Genomic DNA, 25,464 nt, shown 5'->3' with positions numbered 1-25,464 from the left:
AAGATAAAAATTCGGTAACTTTCAAGGAGGGAAATTTCGGAATGTTTTAAAAAATATTTAAGCCAATCGACACGAGGGTGACGAAAGCGCCATCTGTTGATACGTTCGCACATGACTTAATTTACCCAGATTGTCGGCCGCTAATGTAATATACTCTTCGCGACTTCTATAAACGAATTTGTCTATTATTACAAAATTTAAGCATTTTCTTTTTTTAGAAACATAGTTTTCAGCTTAAAATTAATACTGTGCTGTAAACCGAAATACTTCAATAAGTATAAAAACACTTACCTTAAAGATATAGCTCGTAGTGATTTTCTCAAGTTTTACACCACGCGGACGCGTTTTCCATAAAGTGCCGGTTGAACGCGCTATGTCGGGCAACAATAAGATCAGAGATAGAGGATGCAGCCACCGTAGTAAAAAAAACAACAACGTTTTTTAACACCACATGGGCTTTTACCTTTATCGTTCGTGCCCCCTGCCGCTGTCCAAAATGATCTTATTTTTGAAGGAAAATGGATTATGTTTAAAGTTGACAAGTGTTTTTAAAAAGGATCCATATTTGGCCTTAAGAGGGCAAACTTGGATTTCAATTACTCGTATGATCGTACAATTTTGGACAAACATTGACTCCTTTTTTCTAAGAGTGTACTTGGAAAATATACAGTATACCCTTTCCACGCTACCCTCATTAGCGCTTCGTACATCAATTTATGAAATCGAACAGCTCGGTTTCACTGTTTTCCTTCTAGCACCTTGTTTATGGAACCTTCGGCAATCACGCCAGTTTCAACAGCCAAATCTCGCAGGCCAGCATCGCCAAACATTTTACCAATAATTGACATTAAGTTGCAAATCGTGTGGAAGTTACCCATCATTAGAAAGACGCCTAAGCTATTTCGGCGGCTTTAGCGTATAGAGCTTGATCAAATACCACAGAGATATTTTCAAGGTCAAGAACCTTTCGGATTTCCACGTTCTGGCGTAAGATCTCTTGTACAGTAGCCATTTCAGTTGCTAGAGCGTTAATCGTCGGAAGGTATCCCACATAATCTGCCGTGACTTTGATGTTATCTGGCAATATAATGTTAAACCCTGACCACGAGCTCATTTTTTGATTTAACGAATCGTAATCCCGAACCATTATCCATATCAAGTTATGAGTATGGGCGCGGTTAGCGGCAGGTTCCGTATACTCAGCTAAATCTATCGAAATTTTGGCATGTGGGCCTTTCCTCTGTTTGACAATGTAGGCGTCAAGCGGTTTTTCAATTTCATGGATAGTGTGTTGTTTATCTCTTCGTTTGAGTTGAGTTCCGGTCCTAGGGGGCGGGCATATGCCAGTCGCACGTTATTAAAGTGTCTGCAACACAGCGAAACTTTAAAAGGCGGAGGTGGAAATAATATAATATCCTAATTTAATAATTAACATTAACCACGAATAATGCGAAGGAATGAAAGAACTCAACGATTCAAAGTACACTATAAAGCAAATTTATTGTTAAAATATTTTAACCATTAAAATAATTCATTCACCACAAGCCGAAACATGTCGCGCCTTTTTTTAGTTGAATTATTTTAATGGTTAAAATATTTTAACAATAAATTTGCTTTATAGTGTACTTTGAATCGTTGAGTTATTTCATTCCTTCGCATAACTCTTACACTAGTTTGGAGTTACACATTGTAAACCACGAATAACTTAAAATGCTGAGTGGTCGAACGTTTGAAACGTCAGGAATCTGTTGGTGCTTTCAGACTTTCTCCGCGATGCGTAGTATGTTCACAAGATCACTCGGAACAATCTATTGTGAAAAGTTCTGGCTTTCATCCGATGAGAATGTGCTCTTCTAACAAAGCAGAAAGCGAGTCTTTAAAATACAGATTGAAAACCCGATAGGGTTAAAGTTCAATCAGATGTCTTCTGGAGGGGCGCCGAAAGGCCCAAAATCATTCCAACTATTTATGTCACCCATATTCAAATGCTCCTAGTTAAAGATGTGTTTAACGTTTCGAATTAATGCGCTTAATGACAGAACGCTGTCAACGAACGAACTCGTTTGGAATTTAATCAGTATATAATTATCAGTTGACCAGAACCAACGAAATAATATGTAGGGAAGAAAAGGATATTTATTCCTAATTTATTTTATTCGTGACATACATAAGGGGCACCATATAAAATTTTTAAATGGGCGCCAAAACCGTTCAGTACGCCCCTGAGTTCAATTGCTCCTGCGCCCTCGCTTCAAGTACCAGTTTTAGCGTCCCATTTCGGAACACACGCTCCCTGAGCGCCCAGCCCAATTGGATCGCAGCTTGGCTCCGTTATGATTTATTGAATGATGGTATTGCTAACCTCACTTCAACGGAAATTATAAATTATATCAGGAAACTATTATCTTATTTAAGTGAATCAGATACAATCCGATAGCTGGGTGAGGGAAACAAACGATTAAGCTGATCTGGGGAACTGATTACCTTCAGACATCCGAGTATATAACAAAAATAAGCTATTCAGTTGGCCACTCTCAACTAAAACCAGTAGGCGCCATCTGCTTGATGTGAACAACCAACATTTAATATTTTAACGCAATCTGCTTATATTAAGGTTAACTAACTTACTAACAGACCAGGCCAAGAAGTGTCGGCTGCTTAAATCTACTTAAATTGATTTATATCATTATTCAAATAATAAAATTTTAAATATTTCCCAAAAAGTACGATAACATTTAAAATGTTTGAATAATATAATATAACGAAATTAAAATGAAATATGAAAATATACAAATCATTATTATACCCCATTTTGAATCTGCGACAACATTCCCAAAATGCCCTGGCCACTAGCGTCCGTCGTCACAAAAAATTTACCCTCAGGATCGGGGGTTCGCAACATGGCAGCTTCCGTAATCTGCGTTTTCAACCCAAGGAAAGCTTCCTAATGCTCCCTCTCCCATTTCCAACGCCGTTTCTTTCCCTTTAACCCATTCAAAGGACCCGTCAGCGCCCCAAACTGAGGGATAAAACGAGAATGCCACCCACACATACCGAGAAACCGCTGAACCTGGCTCAACTTAGTAGGCCGGGGAAACTCCTTAATAGCCTCAATCTTCGCAGGATCCAACCGTACCCCCTCAGAATTAACTTTATACCCAAGTAAGACAGTTTCAGACTGGGCGAAACTACATTTGTCCAACCGCAAAGTCAAACCCGCAAGACGAAGTTGCAAGAAAACAGAACGCAACGCCCGCATATGCTCCTCCCAAGTCTGTGAAGCTATGGCGATATCGTCCAAATATACCGCAATCCCATACCTACGGGCATACCTCAGGACCTTATTCATTAACCTCTGAAACGTCCCCGGAGCCCCCGTGATAACAAAAGGCATTGCTAAAAATTCAAACTTTCCTTCTCTAGTCACAAAGGCCGTCTTCTCAACATCCTCAGGAGCCGTCCCCACCTGCCAAAACCCCGAACGTAGATCAAGACGAGATATATATTTACGTTTCCCTATCTGGTCAATAATTTCATCAATTCTAGGCATCGGCTGAGGATCCGCCCCCGTTAATTTATTCAAGGCGATATAATTGACACAGAATCGCCTCTCCTCATTCTACTTGTTCTGTAACACCACAGGAGAGGCCCAAGGACTACTGGAAGGCCTAATCAACCCCTGCCTCAACAAGTCCGCCACATTAATATCTAGGATTTCATTATCCCTCTGACTCCGCGGATAAGGCTGACCAGAAACCGGAACCGCCCCCGGCCTCAACCTAATATGATGGCAAATCTCCTTCGTCCTCCCAGGTCTTACCGTGAATTGAGACGAAAATTCATTTAACTCCGCCCTCTGCTCCGGAACCACCGACCCAATGTCCAACGACTCGAGACTTCCACAGGTTTCCGTCTCCCCCTTCCGCAACCCCGGGGCCGACCCCGAGCCCACCTTCCGATAAAGCCCCAGCAATGGAACCGAACCATTAGCACAGCTCAGCGTATTATCCGCATAGTCGATTTTCGCCCGCAAGTCGTCGATGAAATCTATCCCCAGAATAACGTCGACGCGAAGGCCCTCCATCACCCGGAAATTCACCGGCCTGATGCCAATATCCCCCCCTCCCAGATCAACTTCAAGAGAAATTCGCCCCACCGAGGACATCGTAGGACCAATTGCCTGAGAGACCTGACCCCGCTCACGGACCACCATCCCAGAAATACCTATCCTCTCCAGAAAACCATAGGAAATTGCGCAGACATCAGCCCCCGGATCCAGAAACCCAAACCCCGTCTCATTAGAGATCCTAATTTCCAGACCCCTCAACCGACCGCCAGTATCCAAAGAATTCAAATAAACCCCTGCCGGATCGTCCACCACCGACGAAGTCTCCCCCGATCCACGTATTTCGTTATTTATTTCGTATTACAATTAGCGTTCGCCACCATTTAACGATAGTAATCGGGTTTTCCGTTTCAAAATACTCGGTAGATTAAACCGAGACTTAAGACTGGGCAAGATTCACCGCGTTACAATTTTCACCTACTTAAAAGATACATTGTGAACGAACCAATGGATGAAAAGTTATGAAATTAGCTTTTAAATAAACCTGGAAACTTATTTCAAGTCATATTTATTAATATCGTTCCGAATTACAACCTACTTTCTAAAATCTCATTTTGCTTTCTAATACGCGCGTTGACAACGCAAACTTTACCTAGACGAGCAGCTGTTCGATTATCTACATCACGCGTTAAAAATATTATTTTTGAATGTTATAAAGCGATAAACGATTTTTCAAGACGATTTTATATTACATTTAAGTTCATATAAACGGGGAAAATTGTCAGTGGAATATTTCTTATATCATTTGGTAGGTTAATTAACGTTTAATTATCGCCCACTTTACATTGATTTCAATGGGGCGGGGAAAAAACTTTTAACCAAGTTACGCGCGAGCTCGCCACGAGAGGCGCTGCGTGTCATTTTCGTTTGAAACCGACAAAGCCTATTATAAACTTATAATTTTTGTTCCTTGGTACTTTTTAAAATAGTAAAAGCTCCCCCCCCCCGCACCGCGGTCCCTGTGGAACATCAGCTACGACACCGCTGTGATATAGCTGTAGCATCGATTGATTTACAATAGATATAATTCTTACGACGTCGAAACGTTATTTTTTATGAGATGTAAATATTTGTTTGAGGCTATATAAACACAAACGCCCTCAAACTGGACGCACTATTACTCTTTTATTTCTGTCAATGACACACTCGACACTTCCTTTAATAGAAACCAAATAAACCTTTCACTTTGGCAAGTATTTTATCTTTTAATTTATCATGTTTTCGTTTTTATAGTTATACCAAGAATAGTTGATTTTATAAAATGTCTTTACGCTTGCCCACCTTGTTGAAATGTTGCCCTGGAATAGTTCAGCCAATGCCTAAGAATGAGTTCATAAACTCTTTAGTGGGAGAGAAAACGGATCCACAGCTTAACATTTCAACAAGATGGCCAAGCTTATTATATAAAAAGAACTATTAATCTATTTATATATAGAGAGAATGTTTATATTCCGTCGAATTTTCCCTTCGCTCCCGTTGCAGCTCTAGGATAAGAGCCTGGCCCCTCCCCTTACAATATAATCAATTCCAGGCGGCGCATTATTGGCTCCCTGAATATGACGTCCTCTTGACGCGATTGACATTCGCGTGAGTGACTCGTCAAATAAGAACGCCTCCTTTTCCATTTCCTCCCCCCTTTAGTTGATTCCCCTGGTTCATGATGCGTCGCGACTGGCGGAATATAAATTTTCTCTCTATATATAAATAGATCAATTCTTGGTTATACTATCTTAGGAAGGAAAATTGATCGGTAGTACCATAAGTCTATAATTAGTTTCTATAAGTTTTCAATAGTAAGTGATAGCTGTGTGTGGAGTTACATAGAATTAACGTCATACCCAAAAACGGGGGAGGGCTCTATCCAGAAGAATACGCGACTTTTAAACAATTTATCACTCACCGGTTCTACAACTCCGAAGTGGTACACATTTTGGTGAGCACACTATATGACGAATTTTCGAGGGGTCCGACATTCGTACAAATCCCGTACACTCAAGAGAAAAATGATTTTAGAAATTTTGAAATCAAATGGAAAATACCGAAATCTATGCGAAAATTGTGCTCTGAAATCTCAAAAACAGCTTTTGGATTCAGAAATCACTTTAATATTCAAAATACCATACGCAATGTTTACAAATGTTGGACAACCCGAGATTTTAGAGGCCTACGTTACAAACTGAGATATCGTTTTTCAAGAGATACAATAGTAACTGTCATACGAGATAAGAAGTCACGTAAACGTATGATGGCCGAAACTGATGGAGATTTAACGTTATCGAAAGCAATATGTCAAGCAGCGACTTTAGTCATGGGGTGAGAACGTTTCTACACATGAAGCCCACAAAGAACAAGTCGATGCAATTAGCCACAAGAAAGTAAAAAAAAGTGTTTAAATATAAGCCTGTCTGAAATGTGGTGGTAACAATCACTTTGCCAAAGCGTGTAAGGTACAAAACAAAAAGTAAGTAAATAACATAGAAGCAAAAGATAGCGACAGCGATGATTATAGTTTTGAAACATCGAATGTCAATGTTGTCACAATTCATAAGGTTGAAAGCTCGTCACCATCAAGGTCACACGATTGGATAGTTCAAGTCCAGGTTGGAGAAACGACTATGGTCCCATTCAAATTTGATACCGGCGCAGAAGTTTATCTCCTTCCACTGAAGTATTACCACAATTTGAACCAGAAACCCACCATAAGACCATATGACAAGACAGTCGGTACAGTCAAAATTCTAACAAAGCTAGTCATAGGCCCAGATGACACAAAGCCATTACTAGGACTTAGGTCATGCGAATCTCTTGGATTGGTTGACTCAACCAAAGGTGCACACGAAACCAAAGTAGCAATAGTTGTGCATGGGGAGAAATCTGGTGAACCTCAGAGGGAGGGCAGCCACGAAAATGAGAAATTTAAAGAGGGCCTTTTCCTGAAGTACACAAACGTATTTAAAGGGATAGGCTATTTAAAAACCAAATGTACGATCAAGTTAAAAGACGATGCAGTACCCTTTGTAGCTCCTCCTTGACGAATTCCTTTCGCAATGAAGAGTAGACTTAAAAAGAGTTAGACTCCATGGAAAAACAAAGCATCATCAGAAAAGTGAATGAACCGACGGATTGGGTCAGTCCGTTAGTGCTGATTGAAAAAGGGGAAAAGACCAACCAGATGAAAGTTGAAGGACGTATAAGGGTATGTTTAGATTCACAATGTCTCAACGATAATATTTGCCGAGAGCAGTCTCAAATTCCCACTAAGGAAGAAATACACGACGAGTTGGCGGGAGCCAGATATTTTTCTAAACTCGACGCCGCTTCCGGTTTTTATCAGATACCGCTTGATGAGGAGAGTGAGTTGTTAACGACTTTTAATTCACCTTTTGGCCGCTATTGTCTTAAGCGAATGCGCTTTGGGATTTTTTTCAAAGCGTTTAGTTCGACTCCGCAAATGCTACTAGAACACTCCATGATGACGTTCTGATTTGGGGTAAAACACTTGAGGAGCATGACCAAAATTTGCATGACGCACTATCTAGGCTGTCCAAGGCAAACGCTACTCTAAATCCGGAAAAATGCGAATTCCGAACGCGGTCGGTCAAATATATGGGATAAATTATCTCGGAGGACGGAATGAAACCCGATCCTGGTAATGTTGAACCCATAGCTAAAATGCCGACTCCAGTCTGCAGAGGGCTTTGTTTGTAGTTAACTACTTGCACTCTAAGAAATTACCGTAAATTTAACATTCAAATTGACCATTAAAATTTAATTCCGTATCAGTGGCGCCGATCGCTTTTTTTCCCAATGGGGGCCGAAGCTCACTAATAAACTTGGAATGAGGCTGCTGGCAACACTTTCTTGCTTAAAAGTAAATGGCCTTTAACATAGGCGGTTTTACCAATGGGGGCAGAGCCCCCATCGATTTTTCCCAATGGGGGCTTCGGCCCCGCTGCCCCCATGGGATCGGCGCCACTGCTCCATATTACAGTAAAATATATGGTAACAATGAGATTCATATTAATAATAATAATAATAATAATCAGCTAGGCTAAAACCCAAGGCACCACCTTAGGCCTAAGTCATCGAGCGACTTTTAAAGCCTTCAATTCAGGTGGCCGGGTGTAAGGAGTGTTCAAGTAACAGTCGTTTGAACATTCATTGTACGGTGACATGGTTGCGCATTTTACGGCGACATAACCGTGCGTTTTACGGTGTGGTAACCGTGCGTTTTACGGTGTGGTGACCGTGCGTTGTACGGTGACTGTGCATTTCAAGGTGACATCATGGAGAAAGGGGGGTGGAGAGGAAGATACGGAATTTTTTTAGTTCGAGCCCTCACCAGTCTCTCCCACGAGCGGGTGGAAGAAGGGGGAAGAAAATAAAGGGGCGGCGGTTGTCAACTCAAGGGCTCCCGGTTTCTATGGTTATGATTTCCCCCTCTATGCTTAAATCTCTTTTTGGTGCCATCTTCTGACTATTTTATTATAATAATGGCAATCTGCGTAAATGGTTTACGTGTTTAGTTTATCATAATAAATTAAGGTAATTAGTGAGGAATAATGGTGAGATAAATGGTGACAAAGCCTATTCTAAAAAGAAATTGGCTTTTCAAACTTCGACCCCAGGACAATGTTTTTTTTTCCTGTGCCAAAACCAACAACAGAATATGAGAAATGTGTCAGATGGTTACGTGCAATTAACAGACCCGAAATACAAACAACTGATGTTAAAAAACATTGTTTCTGTTCTAATCATTTTGCGGGCAGTTCCAACTCTGAAGAATGTTTAGAGTTTGATTAACTACAGGTAGGTTGAATCATACGATTATTCATTTCATTTGTTATTCTAATGTTTTTAACCAATAAATTTTCAATAGACGGCTCCAGGAAAAAATTGAGACCAAAATCCCAACTATTTCAAATTCTGAAGTTAAAGAGACAACACCTGTTGATTTGGCCCTTTACGAAAATATAGTAACTCACATAAGTTTTCAATATTTAAATATAAATAATAAAAATTGAATATTGTAAACCTTAGATAATTGAGCGTTTAATGGATATTCTGTGCTTCAAGACATCACAATTCCATCTAAAGGAAAACTGAAAAGACACAAAGATGGAGTTGCAAGACCAATCAGGCTGCTTAAGAAAAAGGGCAAATATGGAAACATGTTGTTGATACATTTGAACGAGATTCTTCGTCATTATTAAAGCTTGCACCCAAACTTACGTATAATCACGTTTACCCAAATGTATACAGTTGTATGAAAGTGAAATTATGTGTTCAAGTTCTGAGCAGCACCCCAGCTAATGCGATGGATGAACTTGTGGGGAGTGAAGCCTCAGAAACCGTAAACTTTCTACGGATTTTATATCATTTTTTGACGTCCTTAATGTATCAAATTGTTCAAACGTCCAGAGAAAATGAAAACCAGCTTTAGCTCCCTTCCATAGTTTGGATGATTGGCGTTTTGAAGTAAAATATTTCATTTTGTTTAAAATGTAAATGATTTCAAAATTTAATTCCAATTTAGTGGTTGCGAAAAGATTTCCTCGGATATATGGACGAATGGGAGACTGAAGTGATAGAAGTAGATGACGTTGACCGCTCAAAAATGCTCCTTAGTAGAGAAACGTTGGAAGGGTTACGTATCACTGGTAAGATTATATATTAATGTGTGGGTCTTCGTCAAAAGCATAACATTGAATTATTATAATGACACTTCCTATTCTTCCATTTTTATTTTAGTGTATTCAACAATAGACCTCATTAAATATATGTTGCAGAAGGGAGCACCTTTCGTGATAACAGATAAATTTAACCAAGACCCTGTCAAGAAATATTTTAGCATGCAAAGCGCGGCATCTGGTGCTGGAGAAAATCCTACTGTCAGTCAATATGGTCAAGGTCTAAAGAGGATCAAAAACTAAAAATGGAAACTGCTCTAAAACTATTGAAATAAGAGCTCTTAGAAATACAAAATATAGTAACTGCATATTTTCGTGTTATGTTTGGTAATGTTACACACACATTTCAGCAGATCGTTATGCGCTTCGTTTTTAATTTTTTTATTAAAATAAAAACGTACTTAAGGAAAATAAGTTATCAGATAGTAACAGCTCTAATTTAAAAGTAATATTCCTTAATGATAATCCATATCCTCGTTAGGGAAAATGCATCTTAAAAATTGAAAAATATCTGATAACTTCTTTTCATTTACATCTGATAATACTGGCTATTGTTCATTTACAGATTTAAATAAAATCTTCTTTATAGTAAAGGCTTTCAATTCTTTTCTAATTCCACTGCTATTTAAAGTATCTTTTTTATTGTTCTGGATATTTATTTTGCTTTTCCTCGTTGGTCCTTTCAAATGACAATTTATTAGAATTTGAAAACATCTCAGCTTTGCATTTCTTGAATTTTCCAAATCATTTCTCCATAATTAATTCCACAATTCATTAACAACGGATTCTTTAATGGCTCTTTCGAGTCCATAAATACACAAATAATGTCAGAGACCTTCTTAAAAAAATTATAGGCTTTTTCTGACAAATACTGTCCAAACATGGTAGTATTGATTGGCTTCAGATTTCTTAATTAAACAGTTCCGCCAAAACACTTCACAGTCGTAAAAGCCAATTAGCTGGTCTAAAGTATAACCAGCTGCCTGGTGTAAAGTATTGGCTTCTTTTTTTTTCACATCGGAAGCGCTTAGCTGGCACGAAAAAATGTTTGAACGTTTAGTCTCGCTACTGGTTAGAGGTGTATTTTCTATTTCAATTTTAGAACAGCAGGTAAAAAGTTCATCAAAAATCGGACTAGAAATATCGCAATAACAAGATTTTGACCCTCATTGTTCAGTTCTTTAAATTTTGATGGTTCAAGGATAGACACCTTTAATTGGCCATAAAAGCTGCTTTCGGTCATCAAAGATTCCGGTTAAAGGTAAACCTTGTTTTATCCAGCAGGCCATTACTAGGATCGGAAAATATATCTAAATAGTTAACCGCCTCTTCTGTTAGCTGACAAATTGTTTCCTCATGTATTTGTTTGAGGGCACTCTATTTTCAGAAAATTTAGGAAGCTTCAGCTAAATTATCCAAGAAAAAATTCGATTATATCTAAACTTGCGACTATTTCTTCTGGTCTTCGTTGAAAGGTTACTGATTTTAATTTTGAAGCGTTGAGTAAAATGTCTTTGAGGTTATGCCTAATCGAAATTATCGTCAAATCGCGTGCCTGAAAAGGAAAAACCAAAGCATAGATTTAACTAAAGCTTAGCAGATAAATTATTGAACTTTATAATTAACTTTACGGCTATTGTGATCCATGACCCTTTTATTCGTCTTTGTTGGATATTCTTTTAAGACACAAAAGCTATCTGTTGGAAAATTCCGCTTGAGACGCAAAAATGAATGATCACGGGTTTTCAAATATTACAAATACTCCTCCTGAAAATATCCTGGCAGATGGCGCGATGAAATGTTGAAAAAAAGGACGCCAAAATTCGTAACCTTGAGTTGACAATCGCCACCCCCTTTATTTTCTTCCCCCTTCTTCCACTCCCTCGTGGGAGTGACTGGTGAGGGCTCGAACTAAACAATATACGTCTCTTCCTCTCCACCCCCCTTCCTCCATGGTGACATGATTGTACATTTTACGGTGACATAATTGTGTATTGTACGGATAATTGTGTATTGTACGGTGACATGATTGTGCATTTTGCGGTGACCATTCTGCATTCTACGGCAACATAACCGTGCGTTGCACGGTGACTGCATTTTACGATGACATAATTGTGCATTTTACGGTGTAGATTAAGCCTTTCTGAAACCAACATGTAAAATTAAATTCATACAAACCGTTTATTTTGTATTTGTTTAGCAGAACATTTTCAATCAAACCGCCGCATGAATGCTACAGAACTATGGATAATTTTAATGAAACCGACTAATTTCAGTAAAATGTTAAGCAATTGAACTCTTAAATTAAGATTATGGACAGAGTTGATTAAGATTATTCTGTTACTAAAACGGATCGTTTACTTTTGTTTCAATTGCTTTACATGATAGAATTAACTGTAATAATAATTACAATATATTTAAAATTTGAACCATATTCTCTTAATTTGGTATTAAAACATCACATTGCATATTATCTGCAAAAAACTTTAATGTAATAATTTTACATTTTTATAAAACAAAAAAATTTAGCCCAAATACTATAGCCATCACAGTTGCAGAAGCATGAGTTTAGTCTGAAAATAAAACTGTCTTATTATTTTTAACAGAAGGCCTGTCAATGATTACCAGATCTCTCTACTTTTAAAAAGCTATCCTTCTAATAATATCTCTTTAATTTACTTTACTACACTGTTATTATAACAAATAGATACCTTCTGCCGTAAAATATATCTATTTGAGGCAAGAAAATTTCCAAAAATTTCACGGCCTAGAAAACTTATGAAAATTATAAGTGTAGGCCTGTATAATTTCAAAAATTTCCAAGACCTAGAAAACTTATGAAAATTAGGCCTATATCATTAAAGAAACTGAAGTTAAGTTTCTTTAATAATACACACTTATGGTACACAAAAGGCTGTTAGAAGAATTAAAGACAAATTACGTTAAATTACATTTACAAGAGGAAAAATAATTTTATGTGACCTGACATGAATGGTGGTAAGAAATTTGATAAAGTTACACTACTCTCCCAATGGAATTAAAAATAAGTTATTTTAGCTTGCCCAACTTGTCACTTTTTCAAGTCGTATTTTGTCAGTGAAAAAGACGTCTATTTTTTTCGCGTCAACGCTATTTGTACGTTTTCGGTGACGCTCTACAATTTTCTCATTGACAATTTTCTTATAGCACCTAGCGGTCAAAATTTTAATTTTAAAAAAACGTGAAAATATTTTTCGATTTAGATGCAATTTTGGTAGAAAGTGTCCCCCGGCACGTATAATGTACAGTACAAATTGCAACTTTCTAGAAAAAAAAATCACTTTTTCGAGCAAAAAAAACACCCTGTATTTTGTCATTGTGGAATCAAATATAGATTATCACTAATCACGGAATTTCCCTTCCATAAATTGCAACCTTGTACCTCTTCGTGGTGGAAGGGAGTAACAGGTGGAGGGGAAACCCTTCATGCTGGCCAACTAAGGCTCTGCTTCTTCCTTAAGCTAAGGTGTGAGGTATCGTGCTGAGGGCTGAGTGGTACCGGGGAAGCGTAAATACGGTATCGTGAACGATCCCCTCGGGGCACCAGGCGACACCCCGTTGTAATTTAGCCTTCCGCCCAGACAGAGGATTCAGGCCGGTGACTTTTTACTTTCCTCTTTTCTCGTGGGACCAAAAATGGATGCACAACAAAATAAACAAAAAAAAACAAAAACCGGGCAAGGGTTCGAAAGAACCTGGCCTTAAGCAGGGGGAGGGTTCGAAAGGACCCAAACCAAAGCAGGGGGAGGGTTCGAAAGGACCCAACCCAAAGCAGGGGGAGGGTTCGAAAGGACCCAACCCAAAACAAGGGGAGGGCTCGGAAGAACGCACCCTTAAGCTAGAGGGACTCTCCCCAAATAGAACCCGGCCTAGCCTTCAAGGGTCTGCCACTGGCAAGACCAAGCTGGCGAAGCAAGGGATCGATGGGGAAGCGTCCCTTAATAAAAAACCAAATGCGGAATCGACGCCGCCGTGAAAAGCAAAGGTCAGGGGAGGTCTCCAATAAGGAAGACCCCCCTCCTACGCAAGGCAAGAGACCAAGGGGGGACGAAACTCCGAACTGCCAGTCTCAGGTCTCCAAAAGGTCTAAGGTCCACGACCAGACCTATAGTGAGACCTTAAACTCTATAAAGATGGCCATCACTTTTGATGGCTATCCCATGAAGACCATCTCTGAAGAAGAGATGGGCACCATCCAGCGAAGGATTCTAGAGAGGATAGATGGGATACCCTTGGGGGACCCTCTACCTCGATTCTGAAGTTTTAAGCTGGAAGGAGGCGCAGTACACTACCTGTGTAAGGATGTGTCTACTGCAGAGTGGTTGGGGAAGGAGTTTGGCCAGAAGGAACTGGTTCCTGGTGGGTCATTGCTTTCAGTAATGAAGGTAACAGACCTGCCGAAACCATTCAAGGTCGCCTTCCGCACCATGGATGTGTATACGAAGGACCCTAATGTCCTTCTACGCAGACTCAAGACTTTCAACAGCGCGTTGAATACGCAATGCTGGAAGATAGCATCTTGACAACATTAAGTTGAAAGATGGTAGTTTTTCCACGTCCGGTAAGGATACTCTGACACATATGCTAGATGTACACTTTCCGGACTCCAAGCTCACCAGCAATGGTCGCAATGGCACTCTCCCTTTGAGGATCAATCGAACCAAAAGGGAAGATTGGGCAGTGGCGAATAAGGTCGTCACGCATTCTAGACTTATATGGGCTGTAAAGTCATTTAAACCCTATAAGTCCCCGGGACCGGATGGGATTTTTCCTATCCTCTTACAGGAGGGCAGTGATATTCTATGCCCTCTACTGCTGAGAATCTACAGGGCTTGTATTGCTCTAGGGCATTTACCTAGCACCTGGAAGCTGTCTCAAGCAATCTTCATACCCAAGCCTGGTAAATCTGATTACCTGGAAGCTAAGGCATTTAGGCCAATTAGTCTTACCTCTTTTTTCCTAAAAATTCTGGAGAAAATGGTGGACAACTATATTAGAGAGGAGGTTCTTTGCAACTCTCCTCTGTCGGCTGCGCAGCATGCCTACCAGAAGGGCAGGTCTACTGAGACCGCCCTGCATGGTATCAGCAGCTGTCTGGAAAAAGCAATTGAGCACAAGAAAATTGCGTTAGCAGTTTTTCTTGATATTAAGGGAGCCTTGGATAAGGTCTCCAGCGCAGTTATACTAAAGGCTGCGAAAATGTTTGGTATCAATGACACATTGTGCCTTTGGATCAAATCTATGTTAACTGACCGGAAAGTGACATCCTCCTTGCTGGGTGACTCCCTTATGGTCTCCACCAGTCGTGGTTTCCCACAGGGGGGCGTTCTTTCTCCCCTTCTGTGGTGCCTGGTGGTGGATGAACTCGTTTGGAGGTTGAACAGGGGAGGATGCCGCTGTTTCGGTTACGCCGATGATATTGCTATCATCAATACTGGGAAATTCCCGGCAACAGTGAAGGACGTAATGAGGAGGGCCCTAGCATCAGTTGAGAGCTGGTGCAGGGAGGTCAACCTCATGGTTAATCCTAATAAAACTGTCTTGGTTCCTTTTACTCGTAGAAGGATAAAAGGTATGTTTGAGGGTATTTCCTTATTTGGAAAGGACCTAGTGGAGAGCACCGAGGTTAAGTACCTCGGGGTCATCCTGGATAGCAAACTAACATGGAAACCACACCTTGACTACATGTTATTTTGGGAACTAGAAGTGCAGTTAGCAAGACCTGGGGCTTAAGCCCAAGGGCTGTGTACTGGCTGTACACCATGATCATCAGACCTATCCTGTCTTATGCAGCTGTGGTCTGGTGGCCAAGGGTTACTTTAAGGACTGTGCAGTTTGATCTGCGCACTCTGCAAAGGCTGGCTTGTGTCGGCATTACAGGAGCCATGAGAACAGCCCCAAGCGCTTCTCTGGAAATACTCCTGAATATGCTTCCTCTTCACCTTTTTATTGAGGAAGCTGCCCTTTTAGGTGCCTATAGGCTTAACCAAAATGGCTGGTGGAAGGCTAATAATTGGGAGCATAGCCACACCAAGCTCTTCCGAGATATTTCCAATCAGATGCCGATTTTAACAATGGGTTCTGATCTGATGGTTACTAAACTCCACTTTAGTAAACCTTTTGAGGTCAACTTCCCTAGCCGTGCGGAGTGGAGTCACTTGACCCTCGGTACCAGAGGAGAGATGGTCTGGTTCACTGATGGGTCTAAGACCCACTATGGCACTGGTGCGGGGATGTATTGCCTTACTAATAATTTTGGCTTTTATTAAAGCCTAGGGATACACACTAGTGTATTCCAGGCTGAAATTTTTGCCATTTGCTCCTGTGTTGCTTACTGTTTACATCAGGGGTATCATGGGAAGGTTATCCAGATTTATTCAGATAGCCAGGCTGCTCTTAGAGCTCTCAGCTAGTATAGTATTCTTTCTAAACTGGTTTTTAGCTGCTTAGATCTCCTCTGCACTCTTGGGTTGCACAATAAAGTTCAACTTTGTTGGGTACCTGGGCATAAGGGGCATCTTGGGAACGATAGGGCCGACGCCTTGGCCAAGGAAGGTGCGAGGGCTGGGTTCATTGGTCCAGAACCTGCTCTCCCCATCTCCCGAGGACTTGTACGCGGCTTAATCTCCAAGTTTATGTCGGATCGTCAACTCAGACAATGGTCTGAAATTGAGGGTCAAAGGCAGGCCAAAGAGTTCACTCTTGGCCCATCTAGGGAGAGAGCTAGAGAATTACTCTCGCTCTCTAGGTCCAGTATTAGGATTGTTACTGGCCTACTTACAGGCCACTGCCATCTAAACAGACATTTAACGCTTATTGGGATCAGTGATGACCCGATTTGCAGATCTTGTCTAGCTGAGGAGGAAACTGCCTCACATGTACTCTGTAGCTGCGATTACTATGCAGCCCAGAGGTTTGAGCATTTGGGTATGCATCGGTTGGAGACGTATGACATCTCTAATATCTTGGCCGGGCAGATTTTAAGCTTTATGTCGGCAATAGGACTTATTTAAGTCACCCAGTTTGGACCTTAGGTCGAAGTGTTTGGCTTGCCACCCCACTCAATAATAATAATAATCACGGAATTTCAAGCTCTTCTAGCTGGCCCAATAGAAAAGATGAACACTGGATTCCGTAATATGAAATACCTTGCGATGTTAAACGTCCAACAACACAAAGGGGGAAGCATTATTACTTTTCTGGCGAATGTATGAAAAAATTCCAAGCCCGGTTCCTATAAATAAGGTTGAACGTATTACACAAAAAGATTTTCTACAAATATATTATGTAAGTTTTTAATACTGATTTCACCAAAAATATCGCAATGAACATCAAAATACATTAAAATTAAGTATTTTAAAAATAATATTATGTGATTTTTCTTTGTAAACCAAGTGGTTTTGTGTAAATAATTGAGCCAACCTGTGTTTGTTAATTAAATGTTTAGCTCCACCCCGTAATGAGTTCCTATAATGAAGGCTTTTGCATAAGTGAAAAATGGCCAATTTAAAAAATCCCGTTACGATAATAATCATAATTTTTCAAAAACGTTATCTAAGGGGGGCGTTTCTATCTCTAAGACGATGCATAAAATAAAATTTTTATGAAATTTCGATTGACCCTTTTTCCTTATTCACCGTTAAGTGCTACCCCCCTAATGAGCTCATGAAATAGAGTCTAATGCATATGTGAAAAAATCACCAATTTCTAAAATTTAGTTTTATTGCGAAATAATTGTTTCTCTAAAACCAAATTTAAGTTAAATTGTTCTATCTATAAGGAGGTGCTAAGATTTAAATTCAAGGTGGAGTTCTTTGTAAATTTAACGTTGAGTGCAACCCACATATTGCGTATCGACATCTAAAACGTGAATAGATACAGCAAAATTAATTTCAAATGCAGAATCCGCAGACGTTTTAACCTAAATCATTTTTTTTTCACATAATTGTTTTTGATAACGATATTACAAAAAATTTAAATAAGTGCGCAAAATTCCGCCCAAAAGCGGTAAATTTAAAAAATTCATAACTTTTTAAATTTTTGAAACTAACCCGAAAAACTTCTGAATTCACCGTATTTTAGGTAGGCTGACCACCAAAAAAGTTTGGGTAGAAATCCGCCACTATCGAACAACCCATCGGTCGATAAATGGATGGTTACAGAAACATGGGTGAAATTGCGCTCACGTCTCAGCTATACTGCTTAACGAGCATTTTTTTATACTTCCAAAATATTTTAAATTAAATCTGGTGGGTTAGGCCTTTTGAAACAAAACATATTATCATGCTATTGATATTCATATGATGTATCAGGTCAGGCCCGTAAGCGCATCCGGGGTCATAAGCGCAGCGTAGTCATAAGCACAGTGCAAAAAAAGAAAGTTGAAAATTTCTTTTATTTCTCAAACAACTTTTTTTTTCCAGTACCAAGGCGTAAATATACTTAATGTATTTATGAACTTTGCCCATTAAGTATGAAAAACTTGTTTGGACTAATTCAAAAATTATATTCCACAGGTGGACGGTTGAACGGTGTAATTCAATTTTAGCATTTCTTATACGTATATCAAGTTCTACGTAAACTGGATCGCGATTATTTGCTTTGTAAATTCCCCTCTGTAAGTTTCTGACTCTAATTTGATCTTTATTACGCATAGGCTGAAGGATGTGTAAAAATTTATAACCGCTAGATGCGTATCTCTTACTACCAACAAATTAAGCCTGTTGTGATAGCCTTCCGCATGGTTTGTTGTCCGAGGTCCGGGGTTGTTCCATTGACTCCACATAGCAATGGGAAATTGCCCGTTTAACCTAGTATTTATGAAGTACGTGCACTACTCTCTTAGACGAGGAGGGTTGTCTTGGTTGTCTTGTACCGGTGGCTCTGCGGGAATGCAGTTGAACGCCGGTAAAATGAGAATCTCTGGTAGAAACTCGAGGGGCTGATCACTCCGCGTAATCGGCGTACAGAGCCGTACCTTTGACTGTACTAATGGGATTACTTGTAATCTTTGAAGTCCCTGCCTTTGGCAGTGCTAATCTAAGCAATAACGAATGTAATGCTACACTAGATTATTGCTACAATAACTAGATTATTGCTACAATAACTAGATTATTGCTATATATAAGACTATCAGAATAAAAAACTATTCAAAATATACAAATCTAAAAGATATTAGAAAGTGTTTTTTTAATAATATTTATGAAAACTGGCTGCGCTAATGAACCCTGCTGCACTTATGAGCCAGCTACGCCTATGGGCTGGCTGCGGTTATGAGCCGGCTGCACTTATGAGCCAGCTTAAGATTGAGACCTATAGTGGCGCTTTTGGGAAACTTCGAGGGGAGAGGAGTTTATTAGCGACGGTATTGACTTCCTGTAGCGGAACTTTAAAAATTAACTTAAAGTATCATTTTAGGCTTCGTAAGCTATCAATTTTTACTTAAAGGCCGACTACATAAATTTTCGGTTTACTCCGTCTTTCACTGGAAGTAGGCTTACTGAAATACACGTGCGACATGCAGTCAGCCTACTTCCAGTAAACCGAAGATTTATGTAGTATGCCTTTAAAATCCACGTTAAGCTTTGTTTAAAAAACAGTTAGAACATATCTAAAGGAAATTAGCTTTTAAAATTCAATTTTATTACAGTCTATAATATATCTTTAAATGATTCTTTTGTATAGCCTTTTTATATTTCTACATATACTGCATTCATAAAATTACATTAATATTTTTTTAAAGTAAATAGTACGTAGTTTTAATTTTACTTTTGTTAAAATTTATCATTAACCTAAATAATCTTACTTTTTCATATATAAAATTTATATAATATTGCAAACTAAATTTGGTTTCCTGCATTTTAGAGAAATGTTTGTACGCTAAAATTGGATTCCAAGTCCTTTCTTCGCTTTGTTCATTGGTCAGTGTCGTCGACGTTCCCGAAATAGACGACCGCGTCGTAATATCTCGGCGAGTCGCGGTCTTCCAGTTGGCGGATTTCGTCCACGACCGACAAGCAAATCCACTTGTCTATCCACTGATGGAGACACAAAAGACGAAATAAATCGTAAGATACTAGTTAAACAGTATTAGGCCTTTGAATATGTTTGGGGTCTCTAAATTTTAAAACGGGGATTTCGTTTTTCGAACAACTTCTGATTTGTGCTACATTAACTTAGTAATCCGAGGACTACTCACATTAGCTCAACAGGAACCATGTACTATTTGAATACTATAAGTTATGAGTAAAGTGAGCGAGGACAGATACATTATGAGTAAAGTGAGCGAGGACAGATACATTATGAGTAGAGTGAGCGAGGACAGATACATTATGAGTAGAGTGAGCGAGGACAGATACATTATGAGTAGAGTGAGCGAGGACAGATACATTATGAGTAGAGTGAGCGAGGACAGATACATTATGAGTAGAGTGAGCGAGGACAGATACATTATGAGTAAAGTGAGCGAGGACAGATACATTATGGGTAAAGTGCGCGAGGACAGATACATTATGGGTAAAGTGCGCGAGGACAGATACATTATGGGTAAAGTGCGCGAGGACAGATACATTATGGGTAAAGTGCGCGAGGACAGATACATTATGGGTAAAGTGCGCGAGGACAGATACATTATGGGTAAAGTGCGCGAGGACAGATACATTATGGGTAAAGTGCGCGAGGACAGATACATTATGGGTAAAGTGCGCGAGGACAGATACATTATGGGTAAAGTGCGCGAGGACAGATACATTATGTTAATGAAAACGGATTTTACGAATTTAATGGCGACGACGAAAGTAAAACAGCCGCAAATGGTCAAATAATCCCACGTGCGAGCTCGGCACTCCTTCTTTAACCTGATGATAGCGGCGTTGTCCATCAGAGGCACATCCGTCCCTTGCTGAAACAAAGCCTTTATTAGTTAAGAATAAATAACTAAATATAATAAACAATAACCATTTACCATGCATTGCCGCACACCAACCTCTCTGGTAAGATCTTGGCACTGTTAATCAAAGGGAAGGAATCTAATCAGTTATTACCATTATCAACGTACTGGGAACCCACGAATCAACCAGTTTACAGAAACATGAACTCGCAATTAAATTGAGCCAAAAATGGCATCTGTCGGGACATAGTTAAAAGTATTTTGACTAAATACATGATAAAGTAACTATTTTTAATGATGTAATTTTATTCGTTAAATTCAATTTTATTTCAACAGCACTAAATTATTAGTTAAATTTAAAATATTGAGAGATATTAACGAAATGCCATTTCTAGGTGGAACTACATTTTATCGAGTAAAAAATTATCTTGGACAAAAGAGTTAGGTAAAAACAAAGTATAGCATCCTTACCACCTGGCATATCTTATGTTATCAATAATCTAAATATTTATCGTTTTTAAGCGTTACGTATCCAGAAGAGTTACATAATATTTATATACTTTGGGATCATTAATAGTTTCACAAACAATACTTAAGTAAGGTACGCAAGTTTCAAGCCAATAACATAAGCAGTTTTGGCAGATGCATACGTTCTAGCAATAAAGCCACGGTGACACATTCTCTTTAAACCAGCTTTAGTTGCGAGTTTCTCTCAATGTAATTGGTCAAAACTCGCAATTAAACCGAAAAACTGGGTTTTAAGGTCTGAAAGGGTAAGGAGTTTGGTTTTATATTAAATCAAATCAAAACCAAGATTTTAAAGTATATAAATAAAATATTTTGGTGTTTTAAATGGCAACATCACAGTCAACGAACAAAGGAATCATATTAAAAGTTACAAAAAACCACATGGTTTTTAGACACAAGTAGTACAATGACTTACCGCGTGCGCGATTATCATAGTTGAAACTCCCGTAAACGCAATGAGACATGCAAAGACCAGTGACAATCTCGAAACCTTAATGTGAGGAAATATCTTATTAAATTAACTGTCCGCAGCAGCTAGGAGCAACAAACACAAGGAGAACGCAGCTATAGCCTTTAAACACGCTAACGAAGGGTTGTGTACGAATTTTATTGGACGAGCGTCACGAGCTTTTACGCTGAACGTTTTACGGGCGTGGGGGAAGACAATTTCCTAATTTTCCCCTTCCGATGCCAACACGCGCTAAAGCGTCTAGCCAATGAAAATCGTACACAAGAAAATCAACGACTTTGGACGGGATGCGTTCTCCTTGTGTGGGGTGTTGTGTTTGTTGCTCCTAGGCAGCAGTGGGAACTCCAGGGAAGGGCAATTAGGCGCTTCAATAAATCATCCTCCCAGGAAATCGCCAAGAAGTAATATTTCTGAGAGCCAGGAACCGCAAGGTATTTTCTATATAGTGCTTGTGGAAATAATGGAATGTTTTCACCTGTACACAGAACGTCGTGTGTTTGCCAAGCCTAATATGTCAAAAAAGCTACCTCGTTAAAAGGGTACGCCATGTGGAACGCTTGTTGCTGCCGTAAAGGTAAAGAATTTAAATTATTTTAACAAGCACCATATAAACAACGACTTTCAGGTCCTGGATCTCAGATATATTACTTCTTTTCCATTTATTGGGAGGGCGATTTATTGAAGCGTCTAATAGAGACTTTATTCCAACCCAGAATAATTTTTTGCAACCTCCCATCCCTGCCGGAGCCGCCCGTGGTTCTGTCGCGATACTCACCGTTTTTATGACACGTTTGTAACACCTTATTCCGAATTTCACCAAAAGTACTTCTATTACAGTGGCAAATATGATAACAGTACCCAGGCTCATGCAAAGGAGAGCGGCGTTGTAGTGGTGCAACAAGCGAGGATCAGAATTCGGGTAATGGAGCCACAGAGCCTGACGGGATAATGTCGCCATGATCAATCCCAATGGCTGAAATGCACATAAGTCACCGGAGTTAAAAGGAACCAGAAGTAAGAAGTCTTGCCACTCGTGGCCTCTCTCACGCATTTGACCTTCCTACCAACCGCCTTTTTAATATAAAATCGTGACCCGGAAAAACCTTTTAGATAATCTTTTATTTTATTGCCAGTTAAATTCGAGTTTAGATCAACCCGTCAACGTTCAAAATGTTTAGTACGAATTGTTTGTAAAATTTATTCGTCAAATACCTCTGGAGACGATATAAGCGCTTTAAATAATAAAATTTCAGGTTTAAATTTGATGATATATTTTTTCAAAGTATGGAGTCAATAGCGTCACAGAGGTTATTGCCACCCAGTGCGGTAACGTATGGTGTCACCCCAATTGTCATGTATAATAGATCATAAATATTGATAAATGTAGTATTAATAAATTATTAGGAGTGTTAACTTCTTCGTAACGCCTCCTGGTTGTCGACAGGTCACATGAGGGTCGAACTTTAAATGATTGGTAGAAACCCGCTTTGGAAATAAGCCTTACCCGAAATAGACACCCACCCGAGGATGGCCAATTATTTGGTTTTCTTGATTTCAGTATTTCAAGTGAACATCTTAATACTTGTTTGAGAATTTGCAAGACACGACATAATAAAATTAGGCCTACGTCTCACAGTTGGCCATCCAACAGATTTATAAATAAACACAAGATACTAGAGCTACATTTAAACCCAAAGGCGGGACATAAAAGTACCCTCGCTTTGATTGGTTCGTTCTTTAACTCGACAATAACTTTAATTATTGTCATTTTTTACAACTTATTTTACAAGGGATATATAATTAAGGTTAAAGTTCACTAAGAAGAGTATAAGTTGTCGAATTATAATACTCTTCAATGGTTCTCTGACGACGTTATCGTTTATTGAATTCAGCTTCATGTGCCATTAATAAATTATAGATGGGAACAAGCTCTAAAGTAAAGAACGTTTTTCGAAAAATTGAGTAGATTAATTACCATCTCTAATAGCAAGGGCCTTATAATATACGTAGCAATTATAGAGATAAATAGATTAATAGAATTAGATTTTACAGTAAAACCAAAAAGCGAAAAATTATTCATCGCGTAAGCGTTACTACGACTTCGTTTAACTGACTCAATTCCATAGATCCGAGGCTGTTTAAAATGTTGAGCACCAGTTCTTATATTTCCGAGAGTAGAACTAGGGCATTAGAAGTTTCAACAGGAACTCCATCAAGTGTTTGCAAGCAACGTTATGTAACTCGATTGGAATTTCAATTAAAGAACTTACCAAATTGATAGAAGTCTTTAAAGCCAACCTGGTTCCCAACTTCTGGAATGACAGACGCGTTACTCTGTCCATGCTTGAGAACACTGCTGTTTGTTGCTAGAAACACTAACGCTTATTTTATCCTCGAATTTTAATTTGAAATTCACGCATTAACAAGTTGATGAACTCGTGGTTACCTTAATCAATCGGCCGAATTGAAATGGGAGCGATGTGGAAAATGACCGACTAATGCAGGTCGAAGGAAACTGGCGTAGTGACCACTCGCGAGGTGACGATAGACTGGATCGACTGTAGCGCCACGCTGTTGTCCAGGTGTCAATATTTCCGAATAGGCAATTTTTAATGCAAAATAGGCCTTTTTCAGTTATGTTGTGTCTCGTAAAACGTTAAATCCAAATAGAAACATTAGTTTTTTAGAGGTAGGAACCGAATTTTTATCACTATGTAACCCGCAAAGAAAGTAGGGTGGATAATTTGTCTTTTTAGGTCAATATGTACTCCGGTCGGTGGGTTCATGGGTACCAGCCAAAATCATTGATTTCATTTACAGACGTTTCGCATAATTCGTTATTTTTTGAGCTAAGAAGAAGGCGACGTCTTTACACATTTTATATTTACTCTGCTCGATCATATACCTAACTATAAACTAAAAAAAAATGTAGACTTTGTAGATGACAATTTGTATCAGACTTGAAAATAGTGATTCTACATTCAGTCGAATTTTTAACTGGGTGTTTAAAAAATGGTAATGCACTTGTAAATAATCCATTGATTTGTATTTTTGGTGTAATTGGGCAGTCTACTTTTTAATTTGAAGGATTGTGAAATTATTCGAAATATTTTCTATATTTTTCAATTCAATTTTGTGGATTTGTGAATTTTGTTTTTAATTTATATTTTTTTAAAAATTGAGGGTCGTTTTTCAAAATAGAAAAACATTGGGCATTTTATCAAGGAATGACTGGATTTTTATTCGTGGTTTTGTAAAATACAAAATCTCAGAAGGATTTTAAAAAATGACTGCAGGTTTATTAAAAATACGAATCATTGCAGGATTAGTAAAATTACCAAATATATTTTTTAAAAGATGTGAAAAACTTTATTATACGAAAAATACACAAAATAATAAAAACAGGTTAATAAGTGTTCAATAAGGAGGCTTCATTGCCGAATGGCTCTGGCGATTCTCCAAAGTAAAGAGGTAAAGTATGAATATAGCAAGTGGTAGACGAATTTTGTCCGTACGCAGTTTCTCAAAGGGTTGGCAAAACCACCGTGTGACGGTGAGCGTTAACGGATGCATTTGCGGTTTGGTTTGGATGGTGTTTTTTCGCTCACCGTCGTGACGGTTTGGTGTATTACGTTTTTGTAATGTTTATGCGTAGGTTGTGAGTGTTGAATTTGTTGTGTTTGTGTTCTGATGGATGTGCATGTTGAGTCTGTTGTGTTTATAT

General features: G+C 38.9%; 2 protein-coding genes across 2 annotated transcripts; both read right to left on the bottom strand.

The window, feature by feature from the left end:
* Nucleotides 1-3,619: 3,619 nt before the first annotated feature.
* On the bottom strand, nt 3,620-4,165 carry LOC149954505 (uncharacterized). The gene has a single exon (XM_090169924.1). It carries the CDS (start codon nt 4,163-4,165, stop codon nt 3,620-3,622), a length of 546 nt encoding a protein of 181 aa, XP_090026050.1.
* A 15,487-nt stretch (nt 4,166-19,652) lies between these two features.
* On the bottom strand, nt 19,653-24,334 carry LOC149954504 (uncharacterized). Its single transcript, XM_090170361.1, has 7 exons — nt 24,187-24,334; nt 24,011-24,106; nt 22,516-22,713; nt 21,687-21,761; nt 20,819-20,860; nt 20,630-20,755; nt 19,653-19,892 (listed from the first exon to the last, which is right to left on the bottom strand). Exons 2-7 carry the CDS (start codon nt 24,080-24,082, stop codon nt 19,770-19,772), a joined length of 636 nt encoding a protein of 211 aa, XP_090026487.1. The 5' UTR covers nt 24,083-24,106; nt 24,187-24,334; the 3' UTR covers nt 19,653-19,769.
* Between the last annotated feature and the right edge of the window lie 1,130 nt (nt 24,335-25,464).

The sequence above is a fragment of the Leiobunum rupestre genome, chromosome 3 (genome assembly GCF_980474605.1).
Source record: "Leiobunum rupestre chromosome 3, qqLeiRupe1.1.hap1, whole genome shotgun sequence".
NCBI lineage: Eukaryota > Metazoa > Arthropoda > Arachnida > Opiliones > Sclerosomatidae > Leiobunum > Leiobunum rupestre.
Note: the sequence above shows the minus strand (reverse complement) of the source record. Positions and strands in the feature narration are given on the sequence as shown.